The sequence below is a fragment of the Ptychodera flava genome, chromosome 8 (assembly GCF_041260155.1).
Source record: "Ptychodera flava strain L36383 chromosome 8, AS_Pfla_20210202, whole genome shotgun sequence".
Lineage (NCBI taxonomy): Eukaryota > Metazoa > Hemichordata > Enteropneusta > Ptychoderidae > Ptychodera > Ptychodera flava.
The window spans coordinates 13871822-13885306 of NC_091935.1; the positions used below are offsets into that span (position 1 = coordinate 13871822).

A 13485-nucleotide genomic window follows, 5' to 3' on the forward strand; every position below is an offset into this window, starting at 1 on the left:
ATACCTATAATGACTTTCTGAGCTATATGGCGTCGTCATTGAAATTAAAATAATGAAACCTAACAATTTTGAATGATTTCTTTTTTGTTGACTTGCATGTAGGAATATATCGAATCTTTCGCGCTCAGCGCTGATATCGACTTTTTAAAACTGTTTAGAAGACTGCTTCATAAAAATTTAAGACAATTACGGAATCTTGACATTTTTCTGTCCTCTTCATTTTAGGAGTATGTCGAAATTATCGATTATCTATTTTAAATCAATCACTAGATATCCGTCAAACTTGGTTCAAGTCTGTGATTTGTGAATGTGTGAGTGGGTTGAACGCGATGATTTGTGTTCTGCTTTCATATGAAACGTGTGACGTGAGTGGAGTGATTGCGACACAATGGAGTTTCACCCGGTGAATCCGGCAGGAACTATCTCACTACTGTGCAGACCGTGACTCAAAGCTAACGCCTCCAATCGCTAGGAAAACCTGATCTGGGCAGCCAAATTAAAAAAAAAGTTTGTGTGAAAAAGGAGACACAAGAAAAACTGTTGCAAATTATTTTATTTTTGAAAATTCACCGACTTGAAACAAGTCTAGGCACCCGTGTAAAAAGAAGTGCTAGCGTCACAAGATTGCTAGTAATTATGTTATAATTTTACTTAGCGCAAAATTTACCTTGCAATCTCTACCATTAACTTACTGTGCGCAAACTTAAAAATCATTTTAATCAGTTTAAAACTTGCAGTCGAATGGGTAATCGTGTTTTTTTCCTTTTTCGATCTGGGGCTAAATAGGTTCAGCCATCTGTTACCGTACACCGAAAGTAATTTACCGACCGCCCCTATGCCGGAAAAACGACCAGTCCCTTAACCATAAAGCCAACTGTTTTCGTTTACCAGCGGTCTGCGCGTCCTTGACTGTCACGGTTCAGTATAAAAAGGTCTATGTTGAATATATTTGCGAGGCTTCTAGCTTCTCTAGATCGTAACCACAAAGTGTGCGGAGCTGCTTTTAAAAATAGCAGAACAAAAAATTAGGGACACGTTAATTTGTAATGCAAAATTTTTCACGGTATAGACTAGAGATAATTCGACTTGACACGAATCATATGGGTACGGATGGCTGAGTGGGTCATAGGGGTCATATGTTGCAAGTTATTACATCACCATGAATAATTGAAGGGTAAGAGGTCATGTAAGCGAGAATTGGCTGAAGTGGAGAGCTGTAGAACCTTGCTCGGCGCAACTTCGGTCGAACGTTTTCCGAGACGCAGGTAAGGGAAGTACTTACATGTAATCGGTCAAGTAGAAATGATGTTGCCACTTCACAGCACTCACGAGCTATATTCTACCGTTCCTTTGTCTGCCTTGATGCTGCTCAACATGCAGACATGACAGAGGTTATAGGTGCGGGTCACGGAGTGATACAAAACAAAATGCAGACCACAGGAAATGGGATAGCGCCATTTGTTTTTTGATTTCGGTATAGTAATAAGGACGAATAGTAAAAGGACTCTCAGACTCAGCAAGGTTAGGGTCCCCGGTTAAGATCGTGCACTTTCGACTGCACCACACTCAGACCCTCCGTTTATGAACATATGAACGGTGTAGATATATTACAAGGGAATTAAACAGTTGTTGTTAATCTTTAACGCTACACTCGCGAAAGCAAACGACCCCGGGTTTGAATATAATTCGCCATACATTCGGCGCACAAAAAACGACGTAAGTCTTCAAGCTGGATTGAACAGTGACTTTAGAAGCCTTCTTAACGTTTCTCATACTTTAGTGACAGCTTGTTTGCTCTGTATTGATCTGTGATTTATTCAATAATTAATTTTGATAACCGACCGTAACCAACCATCTTATTTAAAAATGCAACGATTTAAATGGCACTATATATGCGGGTATTAAATATGAACCATTGAAATATACAAATCATTCAAATTTATGCTAGCATTACACCGGTTGACAAAAACGAAATGACCCATTGACGAAGCAAAAAATAGTAAACCATCCTGAAAATATCCAGCAAAGCTTTCGTGGCAATATCGTGACTTGTTCCTGTCAGAGACCACAAAGATCACAGGGTAAGACAGAGATTTACTGTTACTGGCCTTGCAGTGCATTGCGGACTGTCTCCATTTCAAAGGGCAGGATTAGATTGCAATTGGAAATACAATATGTATGACCATTGTTGCTTTCGGCGTAATATACGATACCTGACTTGTCCCTGCCCTTTTGGCTTTTGCGGCACATAAAACTTCGTTGAAATTGTGTCATATGGGGAGAGAGAGAGAGAGAGAGAGAGAGAGAGAGATATTCTGGTAGTGAGAGTATGAAGAAAAGCAATTCTTATCCACGGATCACAATTTTACTGTTTGTCATTTATGCGAACATGCGATAGGTAATTTAAGTTCATATGTTGAATTTTCGCATTTTTCGCTGCTCCCTTTGGCAATTGTTCTTACTACAGAAATGGAAAAGAACTACAGAGAACGATCGACAGGTAATTCCTGGAAGTATCTAACCACACTGGCCGTGACGGTTGGGGTCATTGCCTTAGTGACAGCTGTGTTTACGAGCCAGAAAGAAAAGCGTCCACATATTCTGCTGATCCTTGCAGACGACCTAGGTACGTAACTTCATCCAGAATTAGGATGACATTGTGACGTCAGACTAAGTACAATGAGGCTAATATTCAGTAACAAGCTTTCCATGAAACAATGACAGTAAGTATCACTCAGACTAAGATCTAGTTAAAGTTGTATCAAGTTACTGTCATCATTTTTCTGAACGACGTCATACATTAAAAACATTCATCTTGCCAAGGAAAAATCTATGATCTTTTTCACTTTGAAGGAATATGTATATCCGACAATTCAAACGTTGTTTTAAAAAACTGCTCAGAGCATTTTCAAGAAAAATATTTTGGAATCAGTAGATGCTAGTTGATGTGGATTAAATATTGATAATCTTTAATGCATTGCTTGTAATTCTTATATGAATCGCCAAATAACTTTCTTTTTTCGCAACGTAGGTTGGAATGACATCAGCTGGAACAACCCTAGGGTGAAAACACCACATTTACACAAACTGGCGTCCGAGGGAGTTATATTTAATCAAACCTACGTCCAGCCACTTTGTTCACCGTGAGTATTGTCGGTCAGATACTAGAAAGGGGCATCTTAAGTTCACGGTCTTTCTTCACATTGATGCTACTTCGGTAGGAAGAACGAATTACAGTGTAAGACAAGAAAGCTTGCAAGGGAAAAATGTTAAACTATGGGCTGTGCGTCTACTGTCGCATTACACCATTATTTAGAAAGCCATACCGATCACATTCAACAGACAATGTGTGATCATTTTCACCCCAGGGAAATTTATGTGCGACTAAACATAGAAGTCGACATTCTTTGCAGTTCATTCTGCCGTTTTAAGGTAGCGACATCCCTTATAGACACTTTCAGATTTTTATTTTTTTAGTTAATAAGTCATAAACCCCAATAAAGTATATATTTTCTGATTTCTCCGAATCGCCATTCAAATTATATGGCGCGACAATTATAATTCCTTGTAAAGCACCTTAGTCTAACACCTTCAATAGTATGCATAACAAAAAAAGACATATAATGGAAATGTCAGACACAGATTTGAAGGATATTATTAAGGCTAGTCAATGCACAAATTTCAACCAGAAATCTTGTAGCGTGTTTGCTACAGGGAGGAAAAACCGATTTTTTTAAGCTTCAGCAATACACTTGTCACGTGACTATTATGCAAATAATGACTGTGTACTGTGCGCGGTCAGATTTCCTAATATCAGGGATTTCAGAAAATATATACTTTATTGGGGGTTGGACTTCTGTAACTGAGAAAAAAATAAAAATCTGAAAGTGTCTGTAAGGTATGTCGCTACCTTAAAAACCTGCCGATAGAGAGAGCGGAACCATTGCATTTGTAGATGTCACTTGATTTCGATATTATCGAAAAGGCAGTGACATGAGTAGAGCTTCATATAACTATGAAGGCAACCATTCAAATATGACAATATATTTTTACAAAAGAGTCAATGTTGCCAATTTGCACGGCTAGCTTTGTGCAAGAATGTGTCTTTCAAGTCATAGCTGACAACGCCTGCTAACCTTGCAGGACAAGAGCTGCCCTGCTGACCGGTTACTATCCGTTTAGGATTGGTATGCAGGTATGTATAGCTACTAGGATAATATGCTTTGTATACAGAGAACTGAAGAAAAACAAACAAACAAACAAACATATGAACAAATAACGAAAGAAATAAATGGTAATAAACAAACAAACAAACAAACAAACAACGAACAAACGAACAAAAAATACAAACAAACAAACAAATTAATTGGTCATGTCAAAAGTTGTTTTGGTATTGTGTGGCATATACCATAGTTGTAACCGAGCAATAAGATTAAGTTAACTTCCCTTATTAAACTTCGTCAATATTTTCAAGTAAGTGGGCACCATTTTGTTTATTTCAGATAATTTTTCGGGATGTATAAAAAGCACTGTCTGTATATCATGTCTGCTTATATTTTTTTCTCTCACCGTGAAGCACAAGATGTTGTGGCGAAGTCAGAGAGGCGGCCTTCCCTTAGAACTCAGGATTCTACCGGAAAAGTTAAAAGAAGTTGGATACCTTACACATATGGTCGGAAAGTAGGTAGATAATGTATCTCTGGGATAATTGTTCATACAGGCAATAAAGAATGATTAAATTGTTTCTCGGAATCGCCGCTTCTACTTCAGCCAGTTTGGATTTTGTAGTTGAGGCAACTATGTGCTTCCGTATACAAGTTTTAGGGCATTTTTGTCTCGCATATTCTTACAGATTTGCTTTCTGTTGGGAGCAATGTGGAAATGCTCATAATTTCTGCTGCTAGCATAGCCTGTATTTATAATGCCTCTATTATTCGTGGAAAATTTGTAAAATCTTGACACCAAGTCAGCAGTAACAGTGTAACTAGTGAAAGTTTTTACTTGATCGTGAAAAACATCTATTACCGCCTATGCAGTTTTGAAAAAAAAATTGAGGGACAATAGTGTATTTTTTTCTGGCATTACTAGGAAATTTGCTTAGACTCATGTCTGTACTGTTTCAGCTTTTTGACGTTTGGTTAGGAGTATTAATTGTTCGTCTAAAAGTGAAATATATTACACTCGAAGTATGGTAACTGGCTGAGGCAATAATATGGTCGAGGGTTGGGCTTGCACAGATGTACATCGAATTTCGCTAAACTGACAGAGAGACATCACCGCTTTAATTAAGTGCCGGTGATCTGAAACAAACGGTATCATCGACTTTGCCAATCGCTACACCTCTGTGTGTCACGTATTTTCTTAGTGAAAACGGCAGCTAAAATGCTCGCGTTTTCACTTGACGTCGACTAATTGGAAGGCTTTCCGATTTTCTCGAAAGATGGCATCTCGGTCACTCCAGTTGGGATTACACTCCCTTGAAGAGGGGCTTTGACTCCTTTTATGGCCACTATGGCGGTATCATATCACACTACGAGAAGACAGCGGAAGATGCAGGGATGATAAAGAAAGGTGCCGGAGACATAGGAGGTAAGTGTCATGGAAGCGTGAATTGCTGCTGATTGGAAAAACAACAGCGTCACACATCCACATACTCACAAATCATTCTGTCAAGGGAATAATTACCAGTTTCGTTACCAAGACTGCTCTTTGAACTCCCCTTCCGGAAGCTGAAGTATGAAGCTCAAAGGGCAGTCAGTTCTCAGTGACCAAATCCAGTCAATTTCTAAACTGTCGTACTGCCTTGGAGTAACCCATCATCTGTACGAACAGTGCGCCATCTTTGCAGTTCACATGATTCCACTTGATCTATTTCCCGGATGTGTAGGCTATACCCTGTCGAATGTCTCCCAAGATTTGAACACTTGTGACTTCTTCAATGTAGGGCCGATTCCCTGCAAATAAAATTGAATTGAAAATTTCACTGTGTATTAGATGTAAGTTAGGAAAGCCGTGGCGAAACGGCGCCGCATAGGTAATGATTGCATGCCATGTTGCGACCGTAACTGATGTTGGCATTTAGGAATGCTAATATATATCATATGATTCTTCTTTATATAGCAAAGGTAGTTGGATATGATCTTCGAGATGGTACAGGCGTTGTTCAAAAAGACGATAAAGCTTATTCCACGGTAAGTTGGAAATCGTTCACAATGCAAAGCCAGAAGAAATCCCTTCCGTTAGTCAAATCTACCGATAATGAACGTCCACACTAAGCGGTGTATCCTATGAAGACAAATGGTCACCTTGAATATTCCTGTATAGTCCCTGTAAACCTGCTGTCTGTTTCTCGATGACTATTATATTAATGAGGAATTTCAGGTCAGAATTGCAAGATTAAGCAAACCCAACCTATCGTTGTCAAAAATCACGTGATATTTTTTCAAAATCATTACATTCACAGCTCCTTTATACCGAACGAGCAGTTGACATCATATCGAAACATTACGCCGAATATCCTCTGTTCCTATATTTCGCTATTGATCAACCGTCCAAGGGGCTCCAGGTAAGAATGTCTTTTCGAAACAGATCCATCTGGAAGATTTAGTTCTCGTGTCCTATTCTATTGGTAAACATCATTAAAAACTCTGAGTCTAGATTTGAAAGGCATAGAAGACATGTACATGATCTTCTTCATTAAGTCCCGAGCGCACACATAGTTTCCGATGAACTGACCTATTTCGTTTGATCCCGGCAATTCTTAAGTATACAGACTCTTATACAGCTACGTGCGTGTCATTCACGAAATATACATTATTTATGGATTGGCGTTATATAGGAAAACAATTCCAATTTGCAATATCGACATAGGTAATTTAAGTGTTCAATACAAGACATGTCAACCCACCACATTCGGTTTTGGTATCTTACTCCAAAACTTACGTCTCGCGTCGTGTGCTAATTTTACATCGAAGCCATAGGTGTGATCATTTGACTGTGAAAGGACTTAACTCCAGTCCAGAAAAGTTACGTCACTGGCATCCCAAAGTGACTCATTCAGGCGTAGTATCATGATGTACTTACTACGAGCATCAAGGAGATTTAGCGGTGTGCCATAATTTGGTATTATATATAAGAATCGAGTAAGCCAGTTTTCTCAGAGCACGACGCTAGACGTGAGTTTTGTGGTTTCGTATTGTTACAAGGGAGAGGTTCTGAACAAAGTCGATAGTGATTGAATAACCCACTTTAAGTCCTGATTTCTGCGAATGCATTTTTAAAAACTAGGTGCCAAGTCATTATGAAGATCTCTATCCCGACATTGAGAACCAGAATGTAAGAAAATATTACGGTAAGGAAGACAGAATGGACACTTTTCCCATTAAAGTGCCTCCTCACAGTCAGAAAAATTGCCAGTTGGTGCATTACAGAGACCGTTCCTTTGTCATTCATACACAGTTTTGGCGACATATAGTACATCTATCGTGATTGCTTCCGTATTAGCCGATAGTTTTCAGTGCTTTGTGATCGTCTCGATACTGCAAATGTAAAATTGAGCCACTTTGGTTTACAAGCCTGTTGTTGGTAGGGTAGATTTACACAGGTCTTTACCACGTTGATAATTCCTACCATCACAAATTCTCTCTTCACCACAGGAAAGCTTTCGCTATTGGATGAAGGAATTGCCAACGTCACTTCCGCGCTGAAGTCACGTGGTATGTGGGACAACACAATGTTGATATTCATTAGCGATGTAAGTGATTTTCGCGCTTTATGCCGCATCATTTTGAATGTGTGAATATATCATGATCATTAATCTTGCTATCTCAACCTTTGCCTCGTTGAATGTGAACTTGTCTTTTGAATGAACTGCAAGGTAATGGGTGCATTATTGCTAATCTGTGTTGTAGTTTATTTTCAGAACGATAAATAAACCCGCAACCGGCTCACAAATCCATTTGTTCGCGTTAATGGATGTTGAATATTTATTGCATCGTTCAGTTTAATGTCTACAAAGAACATGATAATTGAGAGTTCTCATCGGTTTTTGAAAAAAACATAATTGATATTTCCTTTACTCAGTTCATAATATTTCCTTGATTGAATAAAATGGAGGAGTGAACTAGCGCTGAAAGCCTCGAAGGGGCGCACGATTTTGTATTCACTCACATTTCTCAGCATTTGTTTTGTTATCTCTACCTGTAGAATGGAGCGTTCACATTCACCCAGGGATGTAACCTGCCCTTTCGCTCTACTGCCACAACTATTTTTGAAGGTGCAACGCGGGTACCAGCGATGATACACGGACCCCTTTTGAAACGAACTGGATACGTGAACAACGGGTGAGTTGATAAGATAATGGCTACCTATAGCTTAGAGTAGGTATTATTTGTGGCTACGAAACAGCCACGGCTCCGTTATGGTAGTTCTTTTCCATCATGTTGTGAATGTTTCTTAATAACGCTTATTGAAATGATCAGTAATTATGTTCAGCTTCCTTAATCGTTTTTATTTTTGTTCCAAATTCTCTCTGTACAGTTGAAGTTGTACAATTCAATATTTTTGTCTCCTGACGAAACATGAGTGGAAAATTGTCATGAAAAACTGTGTCAGTTTTGCTGATAACGTACTCCCTCAAACCATTTCGTAGGTATATATATATGACCGAGATAATAAATTAATGGTGAAACCCGTGGATCGGAAGGGATGAAATAGGTATTTATTCTTTAAAAGAACATGTCCATCGGTGTAAGGAAAGAAACAAATTCAAATTGTGTGAAAAGCGAGGGTGATGTATTGAAATGGCGTTTCAAGTTATGTCTAGGTATCACGTGACAAGTTTCAATGTCTTCCTTAACAGACTTAATCACATAACAGACTGGCATTCGACCCTTCTATCAATTGCAGGAATTAAACAAGGTAAGACACAATACCGGCATCGTGTCACTTCGTAATGCTGCTGCAAATTTTGATTTCTTCAAATGCTGGCTCTTGTCCAATTTCGGTGAATTTAATGAAATAACTACTGTATAGTACTGTGCCAAATTGATGTTCCGGTCAGATTGGATCGACGCAATTCCCGGAAATATGTTGTCGTGAAACTGTGCGACCATAAACTATATGTGATAGTGTCCAATATGTGGGGACAGATGTACTCCAAATTTTGCATGACAATCACGTTTCAGAAGGCGAATATTGTACCCTAGTATAATGACTTTCCCGATTACAACATATCATTTGATGCATCGCAGAGGTACAATACTATATATAGTTAACATGTTATATTATTTGTTTTACAGGGTCTGATCTAGACGGTATGGATATTCTTGATATGATTACGAATGGTTCGCCATCGCCACGAAAAGAATTTATTTACAACATAGATCAATTTGAAAAGTCTCCAGGTGCTGCCATAAGGTAATTAGGGTTTAAAGGTCACCCTTAACGATGATGTGTACAGTGAGATTAAGTGGCAGAATAGCTTTCCTTCGATGATTGTCATTTGTGCAATTTCAATTTTAATTTCAGCAAATGCAGTTTTTTCATTATTTGCCATTTCAGACTACAAATATAACCATGGATCTAAAATTCAAGACATCCTCTTTTTCGCGTGTGATCCCTTCACATGCATTGCACCTCGAAAGTGAAAGACTTAAACCTTTGCTCTTACTTTCCTCAAGGAATCTTTCAATCATTCTCTTTCAAAATCAAGAATAAAAATAGGGGGTCACCATGCAAATTTTGGTACTAGAGAAACAAATTACCCAAGATTTAGAAATTTAGATATTAGAAATTCAAAATGGCCACCATCCCTGTGTTAACTCTATGGAGTAAAATAAAAATTTTTGAATTCGAAAAACTAAGCCAGTGAAAAGTTTTCTTTCACCAAGAGCTTTAAAAAGGAACCCCCACATGTGGTATATCAGAAGAGAATTGTAAAAGTTGAGAGTCCGCATGTCTGTCCCAGAGGTGCGTTCTACCTTAAGTAAGAACAATTCTACAGAGACGTCTTGAAATAACCGTAAACACTTACGTTTCCTGGTGGTGAAAACTCTGCTGTAATAGAAGCCTTCAACCTCATTTATATAATTATGAACACTGTATCAGTCTGTTTAACTTACTAAGCTTTTTAAAATTTCTCATGTGTCACTTTAAACCTCAGCTCCGTTCGATTACGTCAGCAAATTTATAAAATAGACTATAACCATGGTAACGTACACTTTGACAAAATAACGTACTCGAGTTTCCGAAAAGCTAACTTGTAGTTTATCTTCCTAGAGTTGGTGATTGGAAGTTAATCGTTGGCAATCCTAATATAATGTACCCCGGACAGCTTCTCAGCGAAGTCGGTGCGTAATATGTAGTCCTTTTTACTTCGATGTCGGCGCTCACAATCCGTTTATATGTTTCGTATCTTAGTATCTCGTCAAAGACTGATTAGCGCGACAAAAGTCCCTGCTTTGAAGCTTTGAAGTTTTGCCTAGACTTTGTGGATAAAAATTGAAACTGTTCTATTTCATGATAAAATTATAAATATATGGGGCCACTGAGGAAAAATGGTTCATATTCTCCTTCCGAACTAGAAGATAAAGTTAAATTTTCCGTTTTCACAAAAAAGACAGCAAAACTTGATCTTGACTCCATATTATAAATAATATTCCACTCAAGCTGTAATCATCAAAAATTGTTAGCTGTCAAGTTTTCATAAAATCTGTTCTGACTTTAATAACCTGACTATCAGTTTCACATTGCTCATAGTCAAATAATTTCTACACAGATCACTGGTTTCCGGTTGACAAGACAATGTTCAAACCGAAGGGAACTATGGGTATGGAAGCCCCCACGCCTCCTGCAAACCTGACGTTACTGTTCAATCTTACAGGTAGAACAAAATTCAAAATTATCTTCACAAAAAAGGGCGCCAACAAAGCCGTTCGCGATAAAATGTGTTCGCTAATGGTTCTTTTGCTGTCAGGCGGGAAGAGTTTCTTATATCAGCCGTCTGGGAAGGATTTTTGTGGCGGAGCTGATTTCTTTGCTCGGCGCGAAAACTTTGCACTTTACTGGCTGGTTAGGAATAGAATTCAGCTGCAGTGTGTACAAGTATTTTGGGAGAGAAAAATATTAGGGTGGGGAGAGGGCAGTGTTGAGGTTTTCTGATCGGGCGTGGCGAGAAGGGAGAAAGAGAGATTTTCAAATCATAGTGTAAGGGCAGTTTCGACAAAATTGGCTGCATGGTTAATTCGTAAATCTTGAAGGCCCACTTCATAAACATTGGCTCAATTGATTAAGAAACAGGCACAGTAACGTCAACAGTTTCGATCATCGGCATCTGGCGACACATGCAACAAACAGCACCTCTATAAATTTATTGAAAATTTGACTTGGCCTGGGATTATTCCAGCAATGCATTCACCAAAGGATTCCGAAAAGTAAGTTCAAATGTACAAACCTTCCCAAAGAAAGAAGAGGGCATTCTGTTTCGTTACACAGGAATAATTTTTATTTTATTCTTTGATTTAAAGAATTTTAAAGATGACGATGCTTTACGACAATTTCTGTTATTTTCTTTCCCGCCCAGACGACCCCGAAGAACGAAACGACTTATCGAACCAACTCCCCGATAAAGTCGATGAACTACGCCGACGATTGGATGAATATCGAAAACAAGTTGCGCCACATGTCGACTTGACTTTGGACCCTGCAGCACATCCCGATAATTTCGATGGAGTATTTTCACCATGGCTTTAACATTAACACGGCAGTGATAAATTTGGCATTATTTCTAGTGTATAAGAATCCATCTCTACCCATCCATATAATAATGAGACAGAGGGAGTTGAGATGCAAAAATTTAATTGAAGGAAGAAAGGGCTTCGCGCTGACCAAAACTTCACTGGTATTGACAAAGCTATAATATAGTGGCCACTTTCTTCGAAAAATTGTGTGAAACAGATTGGTTTGTCTTGGAAAATGGACAAGCCTATGTGAAATTAACAGAAAAACGTTAGATACACATGCTTACGGCGTGTGAGTGAATGATATTCGGTCATACTCAAATCTGTTTGCATGAATTTACACGATGGTTTAGATGGTTTTGAGTACATGTTCTATATCCCACCTTAGTAAGAGTTTAAATCAGACCAAGTTTCTGTTTTAGGTGGTATTCTGCAAATGTTAGCGAATGTCTTTCTTATTACTACACACGTTCACGGGCTTGGGATTGTTCTCTCCCACATATAAAGTATCAATGGTTAGTCACGTGGTCCAAATTGGTGGATGGGGGTTTTCTGATTTTCCGCGCACACACATAGTTTTATAAGTTACAAAATTTCGATTTAGGTTCTGCTTTACTATAAGTAAGATACCTTTCTCATCATTAGTCTGTCGTAGTTATTTTTCGTGTAAAAAGTAAATGTATATTATTTAAAAGAAACGTCCACGATCCTGTAACTATCAATATTTTAATTGTATACAGAAAATACACTCAATATCATCGCGAATTCGGCAATCCCCATGTGCAACGGTATCATCGTATTCACGGCTGCGTGTACACTAATAGGCAATATGTACACTCCCCGTCTGTACTTACACGAGGGAAGTGTTTGTTGGCAACGAAACTTATCGTGTTCGCCATATCGGTCATGCAATTTGACTTGAATCTCCCAAATAAGTTGAAAAATCAGCGACCTTCTAGGTTGTATTTTAGACTGTGGAACACTTGAAACATTGGGCCTATGTTGCGTTTTGGCTGTCGACCACATGATTTAAAATAGATCTTGTCCAATCGTGTGACAACTGATTCGAGTTTGCCGCTACTTGATTGGTACATCCAAAATAGTTCTCAATAACTCCCATAGCTTTAATGATCGAATTTCCATGAAGCGAATTCCATAATGACTTTAACAGATAGGTGCACGCATAACACCCATATTCAGGGAGGTGTTCTCAAGCCTTTCGAAACAGCTTATATCACTTGGTGGTATCTTATCTTGTGGACTATGTATTTTATATAATATTGATCCACTATACATGGGAGTCCATGACAAAACTGAAAATAATTTTTTTCCCAATTTAAAACTTGGAATATTTGCTCATATATGGACCCCGGATAATTGACATAACTGTACTTGATTAGGAGAAGGTGGTTAAATGTGCATCTGTTTACAAGAAATTTGATTTTGGAATTTTGCCGAAAATGTTGTTCCACTATACATGGAAATCTATGGCAAAGCTGTGAATATTTTTTCCCAATTTAAAACTTGCAATATCTGTGCATATATGGACCCTGAATAATTGACATAATTGTACTTGATTAGAGGAAGGTGGTTATATGTGCATATGTGAACGAGAAATTTTGGAATTTTGGAACATTGCAGTCTATGAGGAAGCTATGAATAAATATTTTTACGATACAAAACTCTGTAAATCTGTGTATTTATGTATGCTTGATTATTGATATTAATGTACTTGATTAGACTAGGG

At 38.2% G+C, this 13485-nt stretch overlaps 1 protein-coding gene across 2 annotated transcripts; it reads left to right on the top strand.

Moving 5' to 3' along the window:
- Window positions 1-972: 972 nt before the first annotated feature.
- Window positions 973-13420, top strand: LOC139138554 (arylsulfatase B-like). 2 transcript variants are annotated; one of them, XM_070706976.1, is made up of 16 exons: window positions 973-1265; window positions 2468-2626; window positions 3032-3143; window positions 4144-4195; window positions 4577-4680; window positions 5441-5589; window positions 6121-6191; window positions 6464-6565; window positions 7288-7351; window positions 7656-7753; window positions 8206-8342; window positions 8861-8919; window positions 9300-9417; window positions 10279-10349; window positions 10778-10882; window positions 11582-13420. In XM_070706976.1, the coding sequence occupies exons 2-16, from the start codon at window positions 2470-2472 to the stop codon at window positions 11749-11751; spliced, it is 1569 nt and encodes a 522-aa protein (XP_070563077.1). In that variant the 5' UTR covers window positions 973-1265; window positions 2468-2469; the 3' UTR covers window positions 11752-13420. The 2 variants fall into 2 exon arrangements, with proteins under 2 accessions (XP_070563077.1, XP_070563078.1); XM_070706977.1 differs by lacking the exon at window positions 973-1265 and adding an exon at window positions 1947-2081.
- The last annotated feature ends 65 nt before the right edge of the window (window positions 13421-13485 follow it).